The sequence below is a fragment of the Epinephelus moara genome, chromosome 3 (assembly GCF_006386435.1).
Source record: "Epinephelus moara isolate mb chromosome 3, YSFRI_EMoa_1.0, whole genome shotgun sequence".
NCBI classification, from domain to species: domain Eukaryota; kingdom Metazoa; phylum Chordata; class Actinopteri; order Perciformes; family Serranidae; genus Epinephelus; species Epinephelus moara.
The window spans coordinates 17,906,025-17,930,405 of NC_065508.1; the positions used below are offsets into that span (position 1 = coordinate 17,906,025).

General features: G+C 39.7%; 1 protein-coding gene across 2 annotated transcripts in view; it reads left to right on the plus strand.

The window, feature by feature from the left end:
- LOC126385380 (serine/threonine-protein kinase PAK 3) overlaps positions 1 to 24,381 on the plus strand; it is a 42,917-nt gene that overhangs the window by 13,995 nt on the left and 4,541 nt on the right. The window contains exons 2-12 of one of the 2 annotated variants that reach the window (XM_050036961.1): positions 7,488 to 7,681; positions 7,810 to 7,910; positions 11,770 to 11,923; positions 12,038 to 12,075; positions 17,114 to 17,176; positions 19,507 to 19,662; positions 19,748 to 19,922; positions 20,878 to 20,941; positions 23,051 to 23,099; positions 23,223 to 23,335; positions 24,243 to 24,360. In XM_050036961.1, coding sequence (XP_049892918.1) covers positions 7,510 to 7,681; positions 7,810 to 7,910; positions 11,770 to 11,923; positions 12,038 to 12,075; positions 17,114 to 17,176; positions 19,507 to 19,662; positions 19,748 to 19,922; positions 20,878 to 20,941; positions 23,051 to 23,099; positions 23,223 to 23,335; positions 24,243 to 24,360 — 1,203 coding nt within the window. In that variant the 5' untranslated portion in view covers positions 7,488 to 7,509. The remainder of the gene's footprint in view (positions 1 to 7,487; positions 7,682 to 7,809; positions 7,911 to 11,769; positions 11,924 to 12,037; positions 12,076 to 17,113; positions 17,177 to 19,506; positions 19,663 to 19,747; positions 19,923 to 20,877; positions 20,942 to 23,050; positions 23,100 to 23,222; positions 23,336 to 24,242; positions 24,361 to 24,381) is intronic. The other variant, XM_050036972.1, reaches the window with a different exon arrangement.

Here is a 24,381-nt window from a genome sequence, read left to right on the forward strand (position 1 = left end):
ATGATTCAATTTGATCCTGATTCATAGAGCTAAGATGTGATGATAACATGATTATCAATGCATCTTGATGCATCGGATATCTTAAATTTCTATTCATGATTTATTTTTTCTGTGTGAGTACTTGCTGATTTTAAAACATAGCACATCTGTAATGATCCATGATAAAAATTAACAGGTGAATTATTTGCATACAGTGTGGCTCTTGTCCCGTTCCCTTTACCGTTAAACTTCATAGATGCCAAAATATATCCATAGCAAGCTTTTAAGACAGAGGGTGTCGGTCGAATTGTGTCCATCTAGCGGTTGCTCATGATCAGCTATCCTCGTCAAAACTCAAGAGGATGACTGACCTCTGGGAAGTGAGCGCTGGTGCGTTGCTCTCCGGTCTTTAACTGATCTTCATTGACTCTTGAAATAAGTTTGTATAGAAATCTGTTGTTATTTTCTTTATCTTTGCCTGTAAGGTGACCTTGAGTGTCTTGAAACATGCCTGTAAATAAAATGTATTATTATATTGTTATTATTATATTATTATTATTGTTATTATTATTAGGTAGCCTAGCTGAGACTGTGAACACAACACTCGTTTCTGTCCGTTAAGTTGCACCATGCAAGTGCCTCAGCCTTACTTTCCTGATTTTAACCAGCTTTGTAGTTGGGGTTTATATCGCTAGTTTCATCATGATACAATATTATATCTATTCTTTGGGGCAACCATACGATATTTGCTGATATTACAGAGTCTGCTATAATTGATATACGATCGATATGAGACGATATCATTTGATCATTTAATACAGTCTGTTAAATAAGAAGCTGCCACCCCTTTCTTTTTATGCTTTTGGCCTTAAAAGATAAAAAACGACACATAAATGAGTAAATAACTGTAACTGCTTGCATGCAGTAAAGTTTACTTTAAACTGACTCCACTAACACACATAAAACAGCACATGGGTTAAGTTAGCCTTCAGGGCTTTCTGCCAGAAAGTGTTTTCATTTGAACCCAAACTATAATCTTTTTCATAAAACCTGAAGTCAAACTTCTCCTAACAGCCAAAAACATGGATTAACTGCAATAATTTACAATAAGTATAATATTCGGCTCAAAAACAACTGTGAAGGTTCATAGACAAAAGCATTGTTTTTTGTTAGTCACCAAAATTAGCTTGAGCTGTTTACACTACATACATTAGCCCAGCGGCTTGTGGACTTCTCTTCTATTCATAGCTCAACATAATACATTTGTTATTTATACTTTTTGTTACTTTTTACTTTCTTACGTTTTTTCAGCCGAACGTTGATGAAACAGAACAGCTGATGTTGCTGAAGTGAGAAGTTAGCAGATTGCTGAGGCAGGTAGATCCTGTTTTATCTCATAACGGCATTGTTTACACACAGCATGTGCTCTGTCTGTTGACCCATATTTTCCTCTGAAGTCGAAATGTTTCCGCACTTCTGATTTATTCCTGAGTATGAATCCTCATCGTCATTCTCTTGGCTGATTGCCATCAGTCTGCTGCTGTTTGACGGTTATGCAAAATTTCAAATAAAAGCGTAACCTAAAGACGATGATTCGAATCGAGGTCTTCACTTTGTATCCCTGATACTTGAACGTTGATCATCGAACTGATATGTCCATCTAGATCAATGAATCGTTACACCCCAACTTTGTATCATAGCAATGTGTGTAGTATGTGCGCATGACCTATGGTAAACACCCCTCTATCTTACCAGCGCCCAGATCTCCCTGCTCATCTCCAAACTCAAAATTTTTTCTGGATCTAGGGCTTGCTAGAACTACAGATTGTACTTCCGCATCTTCATATGCCAAACGTTGAAACTAGACAGTGCTGACTAATATAACTAAAGATTATGTTGCTGTATTGCCTTTTCCTTGCTTAAAATATATTCAGACACATATTTTAGTGCACTGTTTGGCTGTAATACGAGAATTTGTGAACAGGAAGTGGGCAACATACTGTTTCCTGTTTTGTATAAACAGAGGGTGAAAAAACTGAGATTAAACGGCAAAGTTAAGCAAAGTTGATAAAATATAATCCAAGATTACTGTGTGCTTATCTCTCGTTATATATTTTAGCTCACTTTTTAACTGTTATACGTTGTTTGTTAGCTGCCAGCTGCCATATTGTTCCCTGTGTCAAAACGGACAAGCTCACATTTCGTCACCCAGCAGCAGGAGCAAAATTTTGTTTTGGTATGACGCAGTGCATTGTGAGAGTTGTAGGATTAATACCTCTTGAGCAAAAGCAAATGCCACAGTCCTTTTTCTCTGTTTTCTCTGGTCTTGTAGCACCAGTTTCTTAAGTATTTGCGTCTTTCTACTGCAGGAACAGACCATCTTTCCAGCTGTGATACTTTTTTAAGGAACATTAACACAATATGTGAAAGTGACGCACATATTTTACATCTGTATGTTTCAACATCCAATGGGTTCAGACACAAGGAACAGTAACAGTATTATTTAATAACATAATGTTGAGATTTGGGGGTTTAAAGTTCTGAATATTGACTTTTCTGCATTGAGACATTTTCCTTCAAGAGAGAATCAAGATGCATCTAAGAATCGATTTTTCCCCTCTCCTAGATGCCACCCTCTCGCTTGTTCAGTTGTGCCCACTATTTGATGCATCAGAATTGATCTACAGAAAGCTCTGGTACTAAAGCCCAGCCAAGGTTTGGGCTGATCGCTACCAAATCATTTCCTGCAGTGATCATAGAACAGTTTGTCCATCTGAAATGATCGCAATCCAGTTTCTGTGTTACATTCTCTTGCCAAGTGAAACAAAATTGTTATTCTCGTCACACCACCAGCAGAGGGGGAACAAAAAACACTGTCCGGTTTATTAGGAAACATCAAGATTATGTTGGTAGCCTTTTATCTCAGACCAGTGTTTGATCTTTGAGACTTTTTTTTACATAAGTATTGGCAAATATTTTGTAGACTAGTTTGTATGAATAAAACATGATGAGAATGAGCTTAATTACACATTAATGGTTAATGTTATCCAAGGGAAGAAAAACTGTTTTATTAGATAAGAGACTGTTTCACTCTTATGGAGATAAGATTGAAATATTCAGACTTAAAGGGACAGTTAACCCCAAAATCAAATTACATATTTTCCCTCTTACCTGTAGTGCTGTTTATCAGTCTAGATTGTTTTGTGTCAGTTACTAAGGGTTGGAGATATCGACTGTAGTGATAACTGCCTTCCCTTGATATAGTAGAACTAGATGGCACTCGGCTTGTGGTGCTCAAAGCACCAAAAAATACATTTGAAAAAATGACCCGATTACTCAAGATAATCCTCAGACCTTGTTGTGAGCAGTTTCATGTAGGAACTATTTTCTTTCTACCAGACTACACCTGCCAACTGGATCATTTCACGGAAGGGAGTGTGCATCTACTCATGGACACAAGGCTAGTGTTTATGACAGCGCGAGATGGAAACATTAATTGGCTGAGCAATAACATTAGCTAACTCAGTGATGCTATGTGAGCTCGCAGTAGCATGGCTGTATTAAAAGACCTGGATACAGTGTTGAAGGCGGGACCCTGTTTACTCCTTTGAAAGCTGCTCAGTGGCGCATGAAGCCAGAAAGCTCTATTTCCATGGTATGAAATTACCCGGATGATTAGTGCTGCTTCCGCATCATCGGACCCATAGAGCAAGCGCCGGAGACTTCTGGTGGCCACGCCGACTACTTCCGGGTTAGTGCTCCGCTCTGCTTCAGTCATGTGGCCTTTCTAGACTTTCCAAATGTTTTAGGACCAAACAGATTAAATTCTGATAGTGAAACAAGTCATTTTGTGGGGTATTGACTTTTAAGAAAATGGTTCCAGTGATTTACAGACATCTCTTTACTAATAAGTCAATGGGAAAAGTCTTTTTGGACCTAATGGCATCATGTGACAGATTCGGGAGTTGTAATTCCTCTGTTTGGCCACTATGAAAATTGTCTTTAAAGTTTGACATACTGCCTGGAGGTCTGAGCCGTAGATGCACACTTCCTTCTGTGCAGTGATGCAGTTGGCCTCTCGTGTTTCCCAGTGGTATTATCCATTTTCCTCAGAGCCTAGCAACTACCACAGTTACTTTGGTTTTTCCACCGTCTGCATTTACTAATCCTGGGAATAGTAACTGTAAAGAACTTCTATTGATACTCTTTGGTAACTGGGGATAGCTAGCTACAGGAGAAAACAAAATGCTATCCTCTTCCTATTTGGTTGATGCACTTCCTTTATGCCGCAAATCAACCCTTTCCAGTTCAGACAGAGTTGCATAGTGAAAGCAAGGCTTATAGGGAACCTCTCTAAGCAGAGTTGGTGTCTTTACTCTACAGCCATTACATTGTGCAAACTACATTTACTTCATAGTGTTAAATTAAAGCAAAATACTTGTCTGTTTCCACTTTAAATTTAACGCCCATCAGGTAATAGTTAGTTATAGAGTCATATAGACATTGAACATAATGTGTGAGATTCTGTTGGTTCTGGTTGTTCTGGTTCTGTCCAAACAGGAAATGACACGTTACTGATTAATATGTTTCACAATAAGACAAGTGTTTTATGAAATGGTGCCACTGTGGACATATCTAATTAAATCAAGGCTCTTTGTCATCTTTTTAATATATATTATATTTTTCCGCCTGTCTAATCCCTTCATTCAAAACCATTTCTTTTGGGAAGTTAACAAAGCGTAGGGTGTAACCAACCAGATTTTGCCTCATGCGGTAAGATGGTTACATAAAATTGTAAAGGCCACTGTGAAGGCACATGTGTGATTTGTCAGAGGCAGTGAGCGCTGTGTAAGAGCCGAGGAGTGGTCTTTGTTTGCTAATGTAGGTCTCCACTAAGGGGGCGGCCTGGATGGCCCGCTTTCTGGGACGGTTGTGCTGCACATCACATGATGGGCTTGGCCTCGGGGTGAGGCAGTGAAGGAGTTTAAGATGGTAGTGTGGGATGGGTCAATGGAAGACGAGAGGATGAGTGATAGGAGCGTTTACTCTTGCCCGTTTCTCTTAGAATCAACTCCTGGTTACTGTTTTCACAGCTGAGCAGACCCGCTGGACATCAGACTCCACCTCGCCTCCAAATAACCTCTTCAAATATCAAAGGAAAACACAGTGCATATTTTGTTTTTAACATCACGATCAGAGCATCAGGAGTTGAGTGTTCTTTTAAATAAATGTGCTAAATATCTAAATGTGCTGCTCAAAGTATCAGAGCTGTTAGCAGTGAATTATAAATCAGACCTGCAGCCAGTGTCGCTGTAACAGGATCCCTCGTGATACGGCGCTAAAATAGGCCACAGCTCAAAAAATACAATACTGTGAAACTGTAACTAGGAGTCTTCTGTGAGTGTTGGATCTGTCTGAATGCAAGTCTTGATCTGGCTTTGTTACATTAATATTACCCCAGTTCTGCTGCCTCAGAAAACAGCCACAGAGACGAGATATCCACCTCAGCCTCTCCAACTGCTTCAGTATATCACTGTCCTCACGAAAGCCTGCATTTATTCCCCTTAAATAGTCTTAAAATGTCTAAGATAAACGTAATAAAAGGCCTTAAAATGTTTCTTGGTCACGTCAGTGCAATAATTTCCAGGTGTTTGAGCTACAGGAAACATCATTTTAACAGGAGGGAAACAATATTTGATGGGGGAACAGACTTTAATGCAACATCTGTATGTACCCAATGAGGAGTATCATCAGTGTCATTTTCCTTTACTATCCATTTTGAACTGATATCAAGCTGTTTACTTAGAAGAGTATATTTTCACTTTTTGTGTGTATTTTTCATCACAAGTTTTGTCTTAAATGTAATTAAACTGATATAAAAAAGGTCGTAAAAAGTGTTAGATTAAACATGTTTATACATGTAGAGCAGTGGTGTAGTGGTAGTTGATGAGGTGGGTGTACTATTGGGTAGATGGGTAGGTTACTGAGGAGGAAGTAGGTATACTCTCTCTAAATTCACTGGTCCCAGCTTTTCAAACATGAACTTTAGCTGCTTTTCCCCCATAATAATTTTATTTGAATGCAGTAAAATACAGCCTTTTACATTCGTTTCAGGATTTTTGTACACAGTCTTCTACGTATATGCCAGTGTAACGGGGTGTCTCAGCTGGTCTTTGCATTCTTGTGTAGTTGCTGTTTTTGTGTTTTTATGGTTCAATTCTCGTATATATTAACATGCTTTTTGGCTGTCTTTGTACGGATCTTATTTTGTGTTTTATATTACTTGTTTTAGAACTTTACATCTTTATTTTGTATTTTTGTTCAATGTTGTCTGTGTGTAATTTATGTTGCTGCCAGGACACTCTTGAAAAAGAGTGGTTTTCTGGTTAAATAAAGGTAAATAAAAATAAAATGAAACATAATATATAACATAACAACTGCATTTATACAGAACAAAGAGAGAAAAAAACTCAAAACAAGAATGCTTCTCCTTTGTTAATGAATGGTTATTTTTCCAAAATTAATTGCAAAAAATGTAAAATTTGACAAGTATTTTTAAAAAGAAAAAGAAAAATTCTACAAGCTCCCAAACTGCATTGTCCACAGAAATCGAACTAGTGCATTTGATCATCTGTGAAATCGAAATCCTTAACATAATTTATGAAGGGCCTTCATATATTCTCAATTTTATGCTGTTTAGCCTTCAATATGTAAGTCTACCTTTCTAATGGAAGACTTAATAACATCTGTCTTGTCTGTTGAGTAGAGCTTGGCGTGTGAATGTTTTTCCATTAAAGTGCAATACATTTTTTGGCGTAAAGCAAGCTGAGGTCTGTAAACGCTTGTTCATTTTTTGCTATAATTATGTTTCTCTTGATATAAGCCCAAAAGAAAAAGCTTAGGGTGCAGTAAGATGTGTTTTGAAATAATCTCCTTGATTATAACTCTTACTTCTTCCCAGATCGTGTCAGTCTTTCTGCACAAATACAATGAAACAATGTTCCTGTATTTTCCGTACATTTTGTGCATACGTCTGGTATGTTTTTGCTGTATTGATTTAATTCAACCGGTGTCACATATGTACGCTCAAAGCATTTATACATCATTACAGACTCAATATTTTTGGACAAAAGAAGCCTGTTATGATGTTTTAAGAAGAATCTTAAAACGCACATCGGGCTCTGATTCCCAGTGATCAATTTCACACTATTTTCTGACTTTTTATAGATTATGTTTTAGTTATAAAATAAGCATTTCACCAAAATAGGGGACTGTATAATGTGTGCTGTCTATTGACAACAAGTTGTCTCAGCAAGGCCGGCCGCCACTGCTTGCAGCCGATCTTGATATTGACAGATGATATTGTATTTTTTTGCACTTAAGTTCTCGTCAGGATTCAAGGTTGCTATGTTTGGTGCATTCAGAGGGAGTGTGTAACCTTGACGAGTCCTTACTGATGTATACCCAGATTTTTTTAACTCCTCCGTCTCTCTCCTTCTCTCTCATAGGACATTGTGAGTGCTACTAAAGATGTCTGATAGTGTCGATATTGAAGAGAAACCACCAGCCCCCCCCTTGAGAATGAACAGTAGTTCCCGAGACTCTTCATCGCTGAATCACGCCTCTAAACCGCTTCCAATGGCTCCTGAAGAGAAAAACAAGAAAGTCCGCCTGCGCTCCATTTTCCCCGGGGGAGACAAGAGTGAGTATCCTCCCCCACGCCTCACCTCACCCTATGCCCCACTTTCATTCATGTAATTTACTAGTTTTTACCTGTGCATACAAATACTAGAAATCTTCATGTAATCAGCTGTTGTTCGTCTCCCGCAGCAAACAAGAAGAAGGAGAAGGAACGTCCTGAGATATCCCTACCCTCAGACTTTGAACACACCATTCATGTTGGCTTTGATGCTGTAACAGGAGAATTCACAGTGAGTATCTCCTTTACCTGACAATCAGGCGAATAAACAGGGACTGATGTGTTTCTAAAATCCTCCTCCCAGCTGAAAGCACAGTCCCAGGCAAGCATTTCTAAAATCACAATCCCCCCAGGCGGTAGCGTTAACTAATGTTATATTTTCCTCTGCATAAAGTTGGTTATACGAGTGACTGGAATGACAATCACTCTGTCTCCCCTAACAGGTGAAACCTGCACTGGAATACTTTAGCATTTCCTGGTAAATCACCTCTTTGCTGCAGTTTCTGTTGGCAGTAGATGTTTTATTCTTACACAAGCCTAGATATATAACACCATAACACTGATTTTCTTTATTTATTTTCTCTGTTTAAAGTTCTTAACACTGAATTTGATCCATTGTTTTGACTGTTACTCATAGAGAAGGTCTGGAAGTGATTTTTTCTTGTTTTAATAAGGTACAAAGTGGATATTATAGACCCCTTAGTGCCGACGTCACAATGACGTCAGTTTGTTAGTTGGAGGCAAAACACGACTCTCCACCACAGGGCTGTAGGCTACATAAGAGTCTTAAAATATCACCTTGTGGGTCATTAGGTGCCAGAATAGGAGTCATGGCTCAAAACTTTAATTTGAACAACCATCAGCTGCCACTGCCAGTTGACAAAAACAAGGACAACCAGGGTTAAATGTGGTAAGACGAAAGGACTGGACGGAAGCCATCATCAAAAATGCTCACATGTGCTGCACAGAGTTCATATCAGGTTAGGGAAAAAGTATTTCCTGCTGTAGGGATGAATAACATTATGTGTATTAAGGGTTATCATGTCCACCTCATCAGAAACTGGGCCGATATTGAGAGGAATATTGGATTTCTCGCTCACTTAGCTTTGATAGCAAAACAAACTGGAGGAAACCGTTCAAGTGTCGTCCTCCTTTGTAAGACTGGCATAGTTATCAACCACAAAGCTTCTTGTCAAATCATCCATCCACTGAGTGAGAGCGTACAGGTCGGCCAGTCTGGTCCCATTGGTCAGTGTTTACTTATTCAAGGAACACACGCAGTCCCGGAAAGTGAGCGACCCAACATGGGGGGTTCTTAACTCAGTCTGACCTGTTGGTCGCAGAAACAGAGTGTTATGTTTCTATATGAATTAACGAACAGTTAAGTTAATCACACATTCACGCTGCTCTCAGACAGAGTGCCAAGAAAGTGCTCTGCCACTCTGAGAGTGCGGTGCTCTGGATAACCGAATGGTACATTCTGACAGTGCTGCTGGCTAATGTCTGTGGAGAATTGTTTTGCCTCCAGCTAAGCCCCGCCCACCAAAAATGTCATATTGTTTACTAGCAGTAAACACTGGGCTGTGTGACACCATCTAGAAAGTGCTTCAACACCATAGCCCTCAACAAAGCTTTTAAAACATTTAATACTACTGCTACTAATAATGATAATAATTATATTTTTATAGCATCTTTAAAATCAGAGTTTACAAAGTGCTTTGACAAGCAAAGCAAAAGCAGAAACTGGACTCAGAATAGAAGACAATCTAACAACAGGAAGCCAAACATAAGCGAGACAAAACGAGGGTAGAGTTTAGATAAAGTTAAAACAAAAGGATAGTAAAGTGCAAGATGCAGGACGCAAAACATCTATATAAATAAACACAAATAAAGAGACCAAAAACAACAAAAGCAATAAAACTACAAAATTAAAAGGAAATAAAAATAAACACGACATAAATAAGATAAATAAAAAGAAATAAAAAGACAACATTACATAAAAGCAATGCTACAAAAATGGGTTTCAGGAAGTGATTTAATGGAAGTCACTGATTCTGTAAAGCCTTATCTCCTCAGGCAGGTCGCTCCTAAGCCGAGGGGCCCTGATGGCAAAAGCACGGGCTCCTTTAGATTTAAGCCTCGACTTTGGAACAGCCAGAAGGGCCCCGACTTTAATGTTCAGTGTTTGATTCAACAAAGATGTTTATTCAGCTCTTGTTTTGTACGAAGTGCTTTGGATTTTGTTCTTCCTATACACAGGAGGAGAAGTTGTCGCAGGGGAAGTTATTGTGTTCATGAGGTGATTCTCGGTTATCGTAAAGCATTGACATCATGCTATGGAGAATGAAATCACAAACAGATGTTCATGTACTGTTAATTCATTTACTGCTAAATAGTCTGGAACATAAACGTCATGTCTCAAGACTTCAAACCACTTTAACACTGTTATGGACATACTGCACATGTTCTGGTTTATTTGACTTCCAAATGTGCAGCAGTGACATCAGTGACAAATAGTTCCTTGTTCATTTGATAAGCTCATGACACACAGAGCCCTATTAAGACCATTTTAAACCAAGCCACTTTGATTTCACGTCTTTTATGGTTCTCTGTGATGATACAGTGTATTATTGTTAATTTGCTCCTTAATCCGCCCCCAAGTATTTTCCTTTTCTGCTTCCAGAACAGTAGACTATTTTTTTCAACAGTTGCTTTAAGGGTATAAATATCCTGAAGATTACAGAGATGGGATGAATGAAACCCTTTGTTGAGCCACATTCAGCCCCTGTTAACAGGCTCAATGTCTGTTTATATAAAGAAGCAATAAAATATGTAAAACGTGGGCTAAAAACTGTGGAAGAGAAACTGTATAGAGAAACTTAAACGTGAAAACAAAACAAAAAAATGTTTAAAATAGCTGTTTCCTACTGCTTTTCAAATCTTTATGCCAATTTAAAGGAGAAATTGATTATTTATATTATTCATTTACCAAAGTGTGGAACCATTCCTTTAAGATGTAGAAATGGTTTCCAGATAGTTGCTCCAAGAAAAATCAGACAGAAATTATAGTAAAAAATATACAGTTATAAAAAGCTAACCTTCCTCTCCAAACACAACGTCAGTACACTCCAGAAAAAGTATTTTTTTGCTCTGCCATATTTAACCTCTTCTAATGACTGGCAATGTTAAACATGATTTATCTGTAAAGGATATTAAGGGTTAAAGAGAATTGGGTTTGCTTGATTGACTTGTTGTGATCACTTGTCCACCTCAATATCCAGCCTCCTGTGTGCCTGTGTCACAACAGAGAAGATATATTTTTCTGGCTGTGATTGAAGGACTATTATCAACCCACTCTCTTTCCTCAGGACATGGATATTCTAGACAGGGGTGTAGCACCAAATTCTGGGCCCTATGTATAGTCTCCGTCACACACCTTTTGAATTGTTTTTTTTTTACGTAGTAAGTTTGTTTTCTTAAACTTTCCTTACTTTCGTTTCTTTTTTGGAACCCTGAGTTCCCTTTCTTGGGGAAAGATATGACAGTGAACGTTGGTGCTCCAGCAGCACAAGTACTCAATCACTCGGCTTTAGTTACATTTAAATCCTAGTGCAAGGGTGGACTAAACCATTCTGCCCCTTTAAGGGATGAGAGGGGCCTCAAAGAGCTTCCACTATTTCTTTTATACAAAGTTCAGTCTTTCAACAGATTTATTCAGCCAGTTTTAATTTAATTATGGCCACTTACAAAATAGAATAAAATGAAATACGGCAGCACGGTGGTGCTGTGGTTAGCGTTGTCACCTCACAGCAAAAGGGTTCCTGGTTCGAATTCAGATTGGCTTTACTCCAGGTACTCCGGCTTCCTCCTACAGTCCAAAGACAGGTTAATCGGTGGCTCCAAATTGCCCATAGGTGTGAATATGAGTGTGAATTGTTGTCTGTCTCTACATGTCAGCCCTGTGATAGTCTGGCGATCTGTCCAGGGTGTACTTCAAAGACCCCCTTACCATTGGGGCCCCGGGTAATCAGTCACTACGACGCCCCTTATTCTAGCACTTTTTAACATTTGACCTCTGTCTGTTCGTGCAGGGTATCCCGGAGCAATGGGCACGGCTCCTACAGACCTCGAACATCACCAAGCTGGAGCAGAAAAAGAACCCGCAGGCCGTGTTGGACGTCTTAAAGTTCTACGACTCCAAAGAGACCGTCAACAACCAGAAATACATGAGCTTCACCTCGGGAGGTGAGCAGCACAAAATACTGATCAAACAAAAAAATATCCACCAATATTAGAAAGTTGTATATTTATTCTCATGCCTCATACAAAAGATTATAAGAATGTCTGTTTCTGTTTCAGACAAGTCGGCACATGGGTACATAGCAGCAAACACTCTGGTAAGTTCTTCTATATCTAAACACTCTTTGGGTCATGTTGGATAAAAGTTTGAATAATGCATTTGATTATTATTAAAAAAATCAGCATAAAATGAGTATCTGACAAAATGTGTCAGTTAATAACACCTAACTATGACTTAATGCTCAATTTTAAATGAGTCACGACTTTGTTAATGAACGTTGGAGGTTGTGCCTCAGTCTGCTCTATTAGAAATTATATTGCTGCGCTGCATATCTTGACCTCCCTGAACTGTCTGGTTATTATAGTAAAAACATTACAAGTACAAATCAGCCCAATCCCTGGTCTGTAGCCATGTACCATATATCATTGGAATGTCTGTCAACTCAAAGATATATTACTTTACGATATATATATATATATATATATATATATATAAGTGTAATCATTTGACAGGTAAGTTGCAACATTACATGGCTTTATTTCATCGCCATGAACCTCGGAGCAATTACGCCTCTCAGACCTCAGCACTGTAAATCTACCTCACTTTGCTCTGACTAACTCTGTCTGGGAATTTCTGGGATAGACTTTGTTACTCTCCAGCATGCTCGTCTTGCACAGACTAGTGCCTCTAATGGGCAAAATGTGTGCATTCCCCTCTGGAGGCTTACTGCCCTCACTATGCGGCATAATGCCCTGAATTTTGTATACACGCCAATCAGTTTGCAGCTCCTGCACGGAAACGGTGACTGCTGCGAAAGCCACTGCTGCTCATTGTTTATTTTTCCAATCTACTCAACCAGATTTTGAAATACCCATAGACAAGCTTCACTGGAGGCTCAGCTGTATCTAGAGGGACTCCCGCTGTGCTGACCTCATTCCTGGCTTTGACCAGAGTAATCTATGCTTTGAATGCCTTGGCCTGTATACGCTCAGCCGGGTGAAGAAGTGGAAACCAAGTCTGTTCAGTGGGATTCGCTGCCCGAGGCAAACTACAATGGGATCACTTAATGCAGGGGCTATTGCTTGAGAGAGCTCTTTGCCAGTGAAGGGCAAGCGGGTGTGGCAGTGAGTCTAAAAGGTTGTGCGAGCCCAGTGAGGGTGTTGTACAGCATCTCAGCCTTGGTCTGTCACAGTGGTCCTTGGCCAGCAGAGGTGACTCAGCTATTGGCTACAGTGCCACAGATTTCATCCTAGGTTTGGTCCGCACTGTCTCAGGCAGGAAGAGCTGCAGGAGAGGTGCCAATATTTGGTCTGTAGAAGCAAACTGTCACTTTTCAGAGAGAAACAGTAATCCAGCATGAGCCACCTGATGCTCTCTGCCAGATTAGTCTGAACACGAACGTCTACTAACCTGCAATGCAGAGAAATATACCAGAGCTGGTGTGCTGTTTTCCTTTAGCAACATGCTGTCTCCTCTTATCGCCTGCTACAGTCCATGTCTGCCTTGCAGTTTTCTTGTCTCGTCTGAGCCAGTTGTTCATGTTGTTGGTCGATTAAGTGCCTCACCTTGACCTTAGCTCAGCGTATGTTTATAACTGCAGAGAATGGCACTATAGGGACACTGTGTTGCATCCTAATTCAAGCTTTGGTCAGACCAAGTTGTAGTTAAATTTTAGATTCTAGGACAGGGCTGTCGAACAACCAGCCAGTGGGCCAGAACCGGCCCACTAAAGGGTCCAGTCCGGCCCACTGGATGACTTTGCACAACTAATAATGATGCACTTCTTCACACTAAAGGAAAGGGAAAAATTTGGAGGTGTTATTTATAGGTTCTTCTACAATGGTTTTACCGGTCCGCCCCACTAGAGATCAAACTGGGCTGCATGTGGCCCATGATCTAAAACGACTTTGACACCCTTGGCTAGGATCTCAGTGAGGCTTTACTTCCTGTGACTGGTGTCCACTCTAAAGAAGTAAACACTCCTCTCAGTGTCGACCTCTACCAGACAATAGACTCACCTCAGAAACTCCTTTTGGCAGGACACAAACACTTTGCTTTTATAACACAGAAATGAAGATGATACTTCAGATACATTGGCCGTGCTTCAGGATCAATTTTATTGATTCTTTGTCCCTGCTTTCAGTAATTAATAACTTGGTGTTTGTGTCCTGGTGTTACATGTGAGTTCTCCCTGTTTAGCCCTCAGTTAATCATAACTTTCATTTCACATTAGTTTTAATACCAGCCAGTAATACCTGAGTGTCAGACCACAGGACTCATCTATTACCCAACAGACGATGATTCATATATCTGTGTTCACAGCATCAGTTTGTGAATCAGAATCTGAAATACTTTATTGATCCCTGAGGGGAAATTGTGATACATTACAGTCGCTCCGATGTAAAGAATAGATAATTATAAGAAGTAAGAATAACAGTGTGAAATAGAAGTATGTGAAGATAAAGCAATAAAATGAAATAGAAATGAAAATGTACATAAAAATAAAATAAAAATAAATTAGAAATGAAACTGTGCATTCAAATAAAATAAAATGAAAATGTGCATTAAAAAGGTAAGAAAAAAAAATAAAGATTAAAGATAAAAAGAATAAAGATAAAAATAAGATTAAAAATAAATATAGATAAATAAATAATTTAAATGAAATAAGTAAGTGAGTAAAGTAGTAGGTGATAATTTACCCCACATTTCATCTCTTGTGGATTGATAATAAAAACATAAAGTAAATTAAATTATAACAAGTAAAATAAATTAAAGTAAGAAAAATAAATTACCTCACATTTCATCTCTTGTTGGTTGTTAAAATCAGTGTTCAACTTCACAAAAACCTTTGCTGTTTCAAGATTTTAAGAGAAATGTTTCATGCAGTTTGGGTGCCAATCCTGTCTGTTATGTACCTTCGTAAATAGAGGAGCAGCCGAATAATAATATGTATCTGTACAATGTAATAATGCTGGAATTATTAAGTCAGTGTTTATGTCTATATACTGTAGCGGCTCAGTGTGATTTCTAGAATCATTCAGTCAGTAATTTTCAGGCTTTAAAGTAAAAATCTTCCAAAATGCAACAGTTCAATCACCATTCCTCACGTAATTTATTGGAAATGAGTCGATGTTGTGGAGTCAACAACGACTGCAAGGGCATGACGCAATGTTTATTCATTACATGGACATAATTATGATGCCCATAAATGTTTAATAGCGTAATAGAAAACAGCATTTGTCCGTCCAGATCAATGAGAGCAGCCGCTTCATCTTCATCAGAGCGTTACAGAGCCAGGTCTCTTATTAACAGTGAAACCATTTTTCTTGTCTGAGGAACAATCATGCTCAAGTATCCAAAACAATTCTGCAGTAATAAAAGCGCACAACTTTTTTTTTTTTTAACCTTGTTGTTGAAGTGAATACCTCAACACTGGTTTCAATAACAATGTTTCCCTGCCAGTTAACATGAGGTGACATTGAAAACTGAAAGTTAGTCGAGACAAACTAAGGTCTCCAACAAAGTGTAACATGTGTGACTGTATGTGAGGTGCTCATGTGCATACTATGACAGAACTGGGCAATAACTGAGTTGTGTAATGGACATGTCATCAGGAATTGTCTAATCAGGTTTAAGAAAGTGATGGGTGCATGAACACAAGTGGAAGTTATCGTCCTTATAGTTAAAAAAAGCTGATTAAAATCACATTTTATACAAGAAATCTCAAAAGATGTTTAAGGCTTGGGCAAGGACAGTCCTCAGGTGGCATTATATGTCTCCATCACGTCCTCTGCTCATGCTGGTGTCAGGAGGAAAATTTACAGACTTGAAGGGTCACTTCGGTATTTTTCAGCCTGTACCCTATTTTCCTGTGTTGTTGTGTCTAAGTGACTAATGGGAACAACAATTTTTGAAATTGGTCCAGTATTGAGCAGGAGCGCTTGTTATTCTAAGTGTCTGGTAACATTATGGAAAGGATCTCTGCAGAGACAGACCTTTTTGTCGAGGGTAAGATTGTTTTGTTTAACCAAAAACAGTAATGAAATGGTTATCGTCAAACCCACCAAACTTCATTCAAATAAACAGTAATTTTATACTTTTACTATGGAGTCTGGTGTGTTTGGTGATGGTGATTTTTCTAGTGACTGTTGGTGGTTAAATATAAACGAACTTAGGGTGCTTTCGCAACTGCCCAGTTTGGTTCGATTCAATCGAGCTCAAGTTCGTTTGCACCCCAAGTACGGTTTGTTTGGGCAGGTGTGAACACAGCAATCGCACTCGAGTATGCACCAAAACAACCGGACCAAGACCTTCTTGAAGAGGTGGTCTCGGTCTGGTTACAAACGAACTCTGGTGCGGTTTGTCTGGGGTGGGAACGTGTTCTGACCTTGATCTGAACCTACTGCAGTCTCATGTTACAGTCCTGGAGGATTATTAATGTGCACCTCCTCCTGTACTGCCTTAATATGCACATTCAGCACATCCAATGCATCAAAACATTGTTTTCTAGTTGGAGCCACGCCTCGTTTTCAAACTGTATGGTTTGACTAAAATGAACAATGACAGCAATATAGTCCACGATGAGCAGCGCTAAAATCAACCTGCGTAGTTGTCCCTCCATTGTGACATTAGAAAGTGTCACATTTATCTTGCAAGTGTACTCTTCTTCAACGTTTGGTTTACTTCCTGGATTTTTCCCACATGGAAATTCTGACCAATCAAGAGCAGCTTTCTCGCACAAGGCATTTTATCTGGTCTGCTTGTAAATGCTGCCGTGAGAACACGAACCAACTCTAGGCAATTATACAGCTTTCTAACAAAATTAGTCCCTGATTCAGACCAAAGCAAGACAACTCTAGGTCTGAACGCACCCTTACTCTGTAACTCTGTAGGGATCTTATCCATAAGTTGTCAGACACTTACAATATCGATCAGAGTTTGTTAGTTATGAGTCATTTAGACACAAAAGACATTTGCAAATAGGGTCCAGGTTTTAAAATACCCAAGTTTCCCTTTAATGTCCATCCCTCAGTAGCGTACCCCTGCCCCCCCCCCCCCTCCCCTGAAGTCCACTTACTCTTAAACATTGTGTGGGTTTGTTTTGAGTAAATCCCATTTTCAACCTTCACATTCAGAACCGACTGCTGTCATCTGGGCCTCCTGTCAGCCTTAGAACCTGCAGCGCATTATTTGACAAGGTAACTCCTCCATATTATTTTCCACATGATGTATCTCTGCATTGGCTTTCAAGCTAAATTTGATCTCCTAATTTTGATTATTCCCACTGACTAATGCAAAAGAAACGCACAGAAATATTTGATTTTAGACACATCATCACTCTCTGTACTGAAATATCATGTGGGGGGTGTGATTGGATTGGATTAGTTGTTGATGTTACTGATGTATTTATTATCTTCCACAAGAGCACCTCTAATCTTTCCTCCAAAGGACCGTCTCTGAAATGGCAGGGCAGGGGCGCATGCCACAGAGGGTTGTGATGACTGTCGAGCTGCATGTATGAGCTCATACTCCTTACAATGCAATCCACATTGCCAATAATGTGCCTGTAACTTCATCACCATTGTAGACATTACCGCATGGCTCTATTAAAAGAAAGAAAAAAAGAAAAAACACATGGCACTGCTTACAATTAGCTCGGCACTCATTTCTGCACTGCAGTCTTGGCCCAGCCCTCCTTGGAGCGGGTCAGAGGCCCAGTATGTCTGAATGAAGGACTGGGACTTTCCTTCAGCCAGACCCTTTCCCTTTAATCACCAGAACTAAGCTGCACTGCTTCATTTATGCATGACGAGACTGGAAATGGATGAAATGTTTCCACTCCATAAGAGGAAGATGATCCAAGACCAGCAGAGTTTTTGGATGGGGGAAATAAAGGCTGAGCATTAGGCATAATAAATATGCCCGGGGCTTATTAATCAGACTTGTCAGAAGGTATCTACCATATCATGAGGATGTCTACAGTTCATCACCATATTGCACATTACTGCAATGTGGCGGCATGTTTTCTTTCCAATGGCACAGCTGAATATAGAATATAACAGTTTCAGTGGCGCCCCAAGACATTTTTTAATAGGGGTGGCCAGATGAGGCCACTGAAAGGGGTGGCACACCAAAACCAAAAATAATAACTGAACTGTAGGAATTCCATCATACTGCTGTAGTATTTTAGTCACATACTGATAAACTTTGGTTTCTAATTTTACAGTTACTGTTACTAATACTTCCACAACAATCTTGTTTTAATGTGTTATGTATCTATACATGTTAGGCTGGTTGTCCTTTTCTGTAAGCCCAGTTCAGACCAAAGATTCGTGACAAGACGAGTTGAAACAGGCAACTACTTGCAAAGCACCATTCTGCAACGTTCTAAAAACCTGCCAGTTCACACCGATGCAACTAGATGAGATGATGTATCATCTCTGTGCAACAACTCTCTGTACTTCTGTTCTGATTGCAGCTTTTCAGACTTATTTTGTGGCTGAATATAATTTGTAGCCTCTTAAAATATGAATGAGGATAGTGATAGTGAGATAATGGCTATGGTTGCATTTGTAGTAGTGATGAAACGGCTCAGATGGCCAGTTCACACCACTGCAACGTTTCTCTGCAACATTCTAAAATGGTTTCATCTCTTTGCAAATCTTTGGTCTGAACTGGGCTTTAAAAAGACAAATATTCAGCTTTTTTTGAAGGAGTACATTGATTGTAAGGAGCAAAGCATTTACCGAGATCAAGCCCTCTCCAGTTTAGGGGAGACTCGTTGGTAACCCATATAGCCCATGAAAGCCAACATGGTGGGTACCATTGGATGACTTAAGTTGTCTAGTTTTACAAAATACCCATACCCTTGCACTAGCTTAAAAAATTAACGCAGCGCAGCCTCTTTAAGACCATAATGTTTTGCTAGGGGAGCCAGCACTTGTATCAGGGGGCCATGCCACCCCTTGGGGCGCCACTGAACAGTTTCTTACTTAAAAATTCATTCTCACCATTGACTCACGGCACACCCTCAGCTTAAAACCCCTCAGATCAACTGCGCTGAATGGCACCTCACTCCTTTAACGCTTGTCTCCTCAGCTCTCACTGGACTCATAAAACTTCCCTCCAGTATTAACACAACAGTCCCAGCAATTTAACCCCATTCTTTTTTATTTCACACAATGTCAGATGTACTGTTACAGGGTATCACAACAGATCAACTGAATTTTGTTTATGTTGACCACCTGCTGATTTATGTCACCACTTTTGAATAACACGCTCTGAATCTGTTATATGAACTCACCATCACCACAGCTTGTATGTTCGACAGAGTTTGTTTTGAAACTCAACTGGCCAGAACTAAATCCCTGTTCATGGCTGGTTGGGGGTCTGCAGGCTGTGCACTGTGGTAAACTGTATAAATTTGCTTAATTTGGGGGAGAAATTTGGGGATCTGCACACACTCCCTCCATTCCATGCTGCTTTGTGACATATGCATCCAGACTAACTTACATCTCCACCCCTCCAGGGTGCCAAAACATCATCGTCAGAGCCGCCAATCGCTCCACCTGTGTCAGAAGAGGAGGATGAGGAAGAGGAAGAAGAGGAGGAGGAGGAGGAAGAAGAGGACGACGACGATGAACTGCCCCCGGTCATCGCTCCCCGGCCCGAGCACACCAAATCTGTGAGTTGATGCATTACAGAGGGTCATATCATTCCTGCAAATGCGAAACCCCTTCTACATTTCTTTGACTCGTTTCTCATGGCAGATCTACACGCGCTCTGTCATGGACCCACCAAAGCCTCCCACCCCTGTGAAAGAAGTGGTGACTCCACCGGAGTCGCAAGTCCAGCCGGAGAACACGTCCAACACGATGTATCGCCACACTGACCGCCAGAGGAAGAAGTCCAAAATGACAGATGAGGAGATTCTGGAGAGACTCAGTATGTGCCCAAGACATTTTATCAGCCACCAAAACAGTTTATAAAAAGTTCTGATAGTTTTTTTACTTTCTCTGTATCTCTATGAGTTATTGTAAAAGCTTTCCCCACACTGACAGGGGCTATTTTAGTGGAGAAATCCTGTTTTGTATGCCTGAAAACAGTTGAATATAAAGACGTGGAGTCCAAAAAATATCATAATTAAATCCAAGGTTATAGAATGTAAAGTTGTCTTCGGTTTAAGTCCAGACATTCCCCAAACAATACTGAAGACATGACCTCAGAGCCGAATAATTCATTGTATGCAGATTCAGACGGGCTGGAGATTTTGTTTCCAGTGGCTGTTTGCCATATATTATTTCTAGTGCACCAATCAGGTGTATTTAAAAGAATTAGAGCATGGAGCACTAATGTAATCAAGTTTGGACAAAGACATACTTTTTGCTTTGATTGTGGCCTTCATTCTATCTGTAATGTAACTATCTGTAAATTACCAGCATGCACTGTGAAGTCGAGAAGCATCACTCAGAGTAGATGCACCTTGAGGCAAAGCATGTCTGAGAGTGAAATGTATCCACGTTCTTTTCAAAGCCAGACTCCATTGACAAAAACAGTAATTTAACCTTGGTAAACACAGGAGCTGCTGGGTTACCACTGTTTCTATCAGTTAGTTGGTTTGTGTTTTTGTGTGACTTTGGTGAATCTGAATTAACCCTTTAAAACACTGAAGTCACACACTAACACAAACTAACACACTGATTGAGGCAGTAGTAGACCAGCAGCTCCAGTTTTTAGCAAGGTAAAATTACTGTTTTTGTCAATGGAGTCTGGAATGTCTGAAATAGGAGGGCAGAAAAACTTCTGCTGCGATGTTTTCTGTGTATTTGTGTGAAAGCCATCATGACTGTGTCACCCACGCGAGCTCAATCATTATATATCTGCTTTCTGTCTGACTCAGGGAGTATTGTGAGTGTGGGGGATCCCAAAAAGAAGTACACGCGCTTCGAGAAAATAGGACAAGGGTAAGTCCATCCGTGATCGTAAAACCAGTCGTCGCAGTTATTGAAATAGAGCAATTTGAGGAGCAGTCAGTCTCGCCAGGAGAGATGGAGCTGTGCTGACCACTTTAGTGAGACAGAGGCAGAGGGAAGGTTAGGTTGAACGACTGGGAGAAAAATAAGTAGAGAGGAAATGAGGACTGTATCCTGAAATGGCCAAGGGCCAGATTAGCTCAGCCATCTCTCTCTGCTTGTCTTTCTGTGTTTTACACGTCTGCACAGATAAAAAACTGTGCGATTGTTATCGGCTGTGACATGTGCACTGTTTCCATATTTGATCAGGAATCTCCTATCTTAAACAGTAGATAACTGTGTATTTACTCTGTGCTGGGTTATCTTTAACTTATTGGTACCAGGAACTGTGCGTTATTATTCACAGCGTCTACACAGGTGTAGTTGGCAGTAAGAGAAAGAAGACCAGAAGCCTAAATACACAGCTGAGGGTTTTTAGTATCATGAGTTTCACCTCCAAATAAGGACAGACTGGCTGCATACCATTCTGTTGACCAGCTATTGGAAACCATAAATTTATGTGAATCTTTGTGGTCATCACTATTAAAGGAATACTTCACCCACCCAATGACCATTTGTATATGAGTTACTCACCTCATGTTATGCTGAATTTGTGAAGTAAACTTTGTTTTTCTTGCATGCCTCCTCAGTGAACAAAGAATCCAACAGCAGAGACATTTCTGGATGAATTGAAGTCATAGGGGTCCACTATGAACAACAGCAAGACTATATCAAAACATCCATTTACAAACTCTCACACAGGTTGTGCAGTATAATCCAAGTCTCATTTATCCAGTCGTATGCTCAGTACTTCCCAAACAGACAGCTCTTTCAACAGGAAACTAATCTGAGAGTGAAATGTATCCACGTTCTTTTCCATGCCAGACTCCATTGACAAAAACAGTAATTCTACCTTGCTAAAAACTGGAGCTGCTGGTCTACTACTGCCTCAATCAGTGTGTTAGTTTGTGTTAGTGTGTGACTTCAGTGTTTTAAAGGGTTAGTTCAGATTCACCAAAGTCACACAAAAACACAAACCAACTAACTGATAGAAACAGTGGTAACCCAGCAGCTCCTGTGTTTACCAAGGTTAAATTACTGTTTTTGTCAATGGAGTCTGGCTTTGAAGAGAGCATAGATTTCAGTTCAGATCCCCGTCAAAATGAGTTGTCTTTTTGGGAAGTACTGAGCATACGACTGGATAAATGAGACTTCGATTACACTGCATGAGTTGTGTGAGAGTTTGTAAATGGATGTTTCGACATAATTTTGCCGTTGCTAAACACAGACCCCTACGACTTCAATTCATCAACAATTTTCTCTGTTTCTGGATTCGTCTTTCACAGTGGAGGCATGTGAGAAAAACTAAATTTTCAGTGTAACACGGTGAGAAATTGATGTGCAAATAATCATTTGGAGGATACAGAATTAATCAACAGCGAAGTTTCTGCGGTAAAATAAGCACACGCAGTTTGTCAGTGAAGAACCAAATAGTACTTGTAAAGCCTCTGGCATCAAGTTTAGCCTGGTTAACACTGTGGTTGCACTGTGTTAGTTTACTATTTAATGACATCATTACAACTTAATTTTAGCCGGTGATATTTTAATATCAAAGGAATAAAGCTGTTGCCTTGCCAACAGGCTAACGTGATACCTCAATTTAACTTTGTTCTTTTATGCCAGCCGTGGGGTTTTCTTATTAAGTGAAATCAAGCTACAACAGGCCAGAAGTCAGTGGTCTGACTGTTAAGTAGTAGATCTGATCCATGCTACTTATAATTGGCCCTCGGTAGATGAATATAGCACTGTTACTGTAGTGGCAGCACAAAAAATGATGAGCATAATTTTGTTGAAATACGTGTTTAATGTCTACATTTTTAGAGCGACCTTATGATGTATAGACAAAATAGTGTTCATATGATAACACCAATTACTTTATTTTTTTAAATATAATATAATTACAAAGTTAAGTTTTTTTTCTATATTTTTAGTGTCAATGAGTAATTTTAAAACTCTCAAATGGTGTATCACTAATGTGAATATGATCTTGTGTTTCACCAGAGCGTCTGGCACTGTGTACACTGCCATCGACATAGCAACTGGCCAAGAGGTAAGTCATATTCTACTGTTGATTACACACCATTCACGCACTGTATATTATTTCCTCTTTCTCGCTAAACCATCAGGCTTTTTCTGTAGTTCTGAGCCACAAATCCCTCGTCTGTTTTCTCAGGTGGCCATCAAGCAGATGAACCTGCAGCAGCAGCCCAAGAAGGAGTTGATCATCAATGAGATCTTGGTGATGAGGGAAAACAAAAACTCCAATATAGTGAACTACCTAGACAGGTCAGTCTTGACATGCAGGGTCACATTTCAAACAAAATCCTGAGGTCAAGGCCTATTTATGGTTATTTATTTGGTCTCTTTTGCCTTTCCCAGAATCTAAGGTGGTATCCTCACATTGCCTATTTTGTCCAACCAGTAGTCTAGAATCTAAAACTGCTGAATTTTCTGTTAAATAATAGCGAGAAAAGCAGGAAATCTGCATTCTTGAGAAGAAAACACTAAATGCTAGGCACTTTTGCTTGACAGTAACATGTCTGAAATTATATTAACAGGTATGTAGCAGTTATTTTAGCTTTTGCAGCATATGTAAAATAACATTTGAATGTATGTTTTTCTAAGATGGTTAAACACAAATAATCTCAGGCAGCCATATGAATGTATCTGACGTCCACTGGCCAATTTGGGACTGATTTGTAGTCAGAACTTGGACAAGGTCAATGCTGTTACTGTAATGACATTGAAGGATCCTCTCAGCCTGCTTCTCAGATCCCTTTCCTTCTGCTTCATTTCCTTCTTCTTCTCTTTCTGCCTTTTTATGGCGGTCAGCTTTCATCATTTGGTGCATGACTGCCACCTACTGTTTTAAAACATAGAGAAAAATTTAACCACACTATCACTCAGTGTCTATCAATTTTTTTAGCATCTGTTCCCCTCAGCTCTGACTTCACTAAATTGATCTTCTGCTGTTGTTCACAGCTGGTAGTAACATGCTTGAGCACCTGCTCTGTGTTGTAATTGACTCTGCATGATGAAGCAAACAGTACACCCTAAACTGTAACGATGCTGCTTTGTGTTCTTGGAAAGTTTTCTTCTCATTTTCTGCACAAATGTCAACTGAACTGACAACCCTGATTTGAGATGCACATAACACTAAAACTAAATTTTTCTTTCCTTCCTTTTTTTTTAGTTACTTGGTAGGAGATGAGCTGTGGGTGGTGATGGAGTATTTGGCCGGTGGCTCGTTGACAGATGTAGTGACTGAGACCTGCATGGACGAGGGCCAGATTGCTGCAGTCTGCAGAGAGGTGAGAAGCCAAGTTTAGACA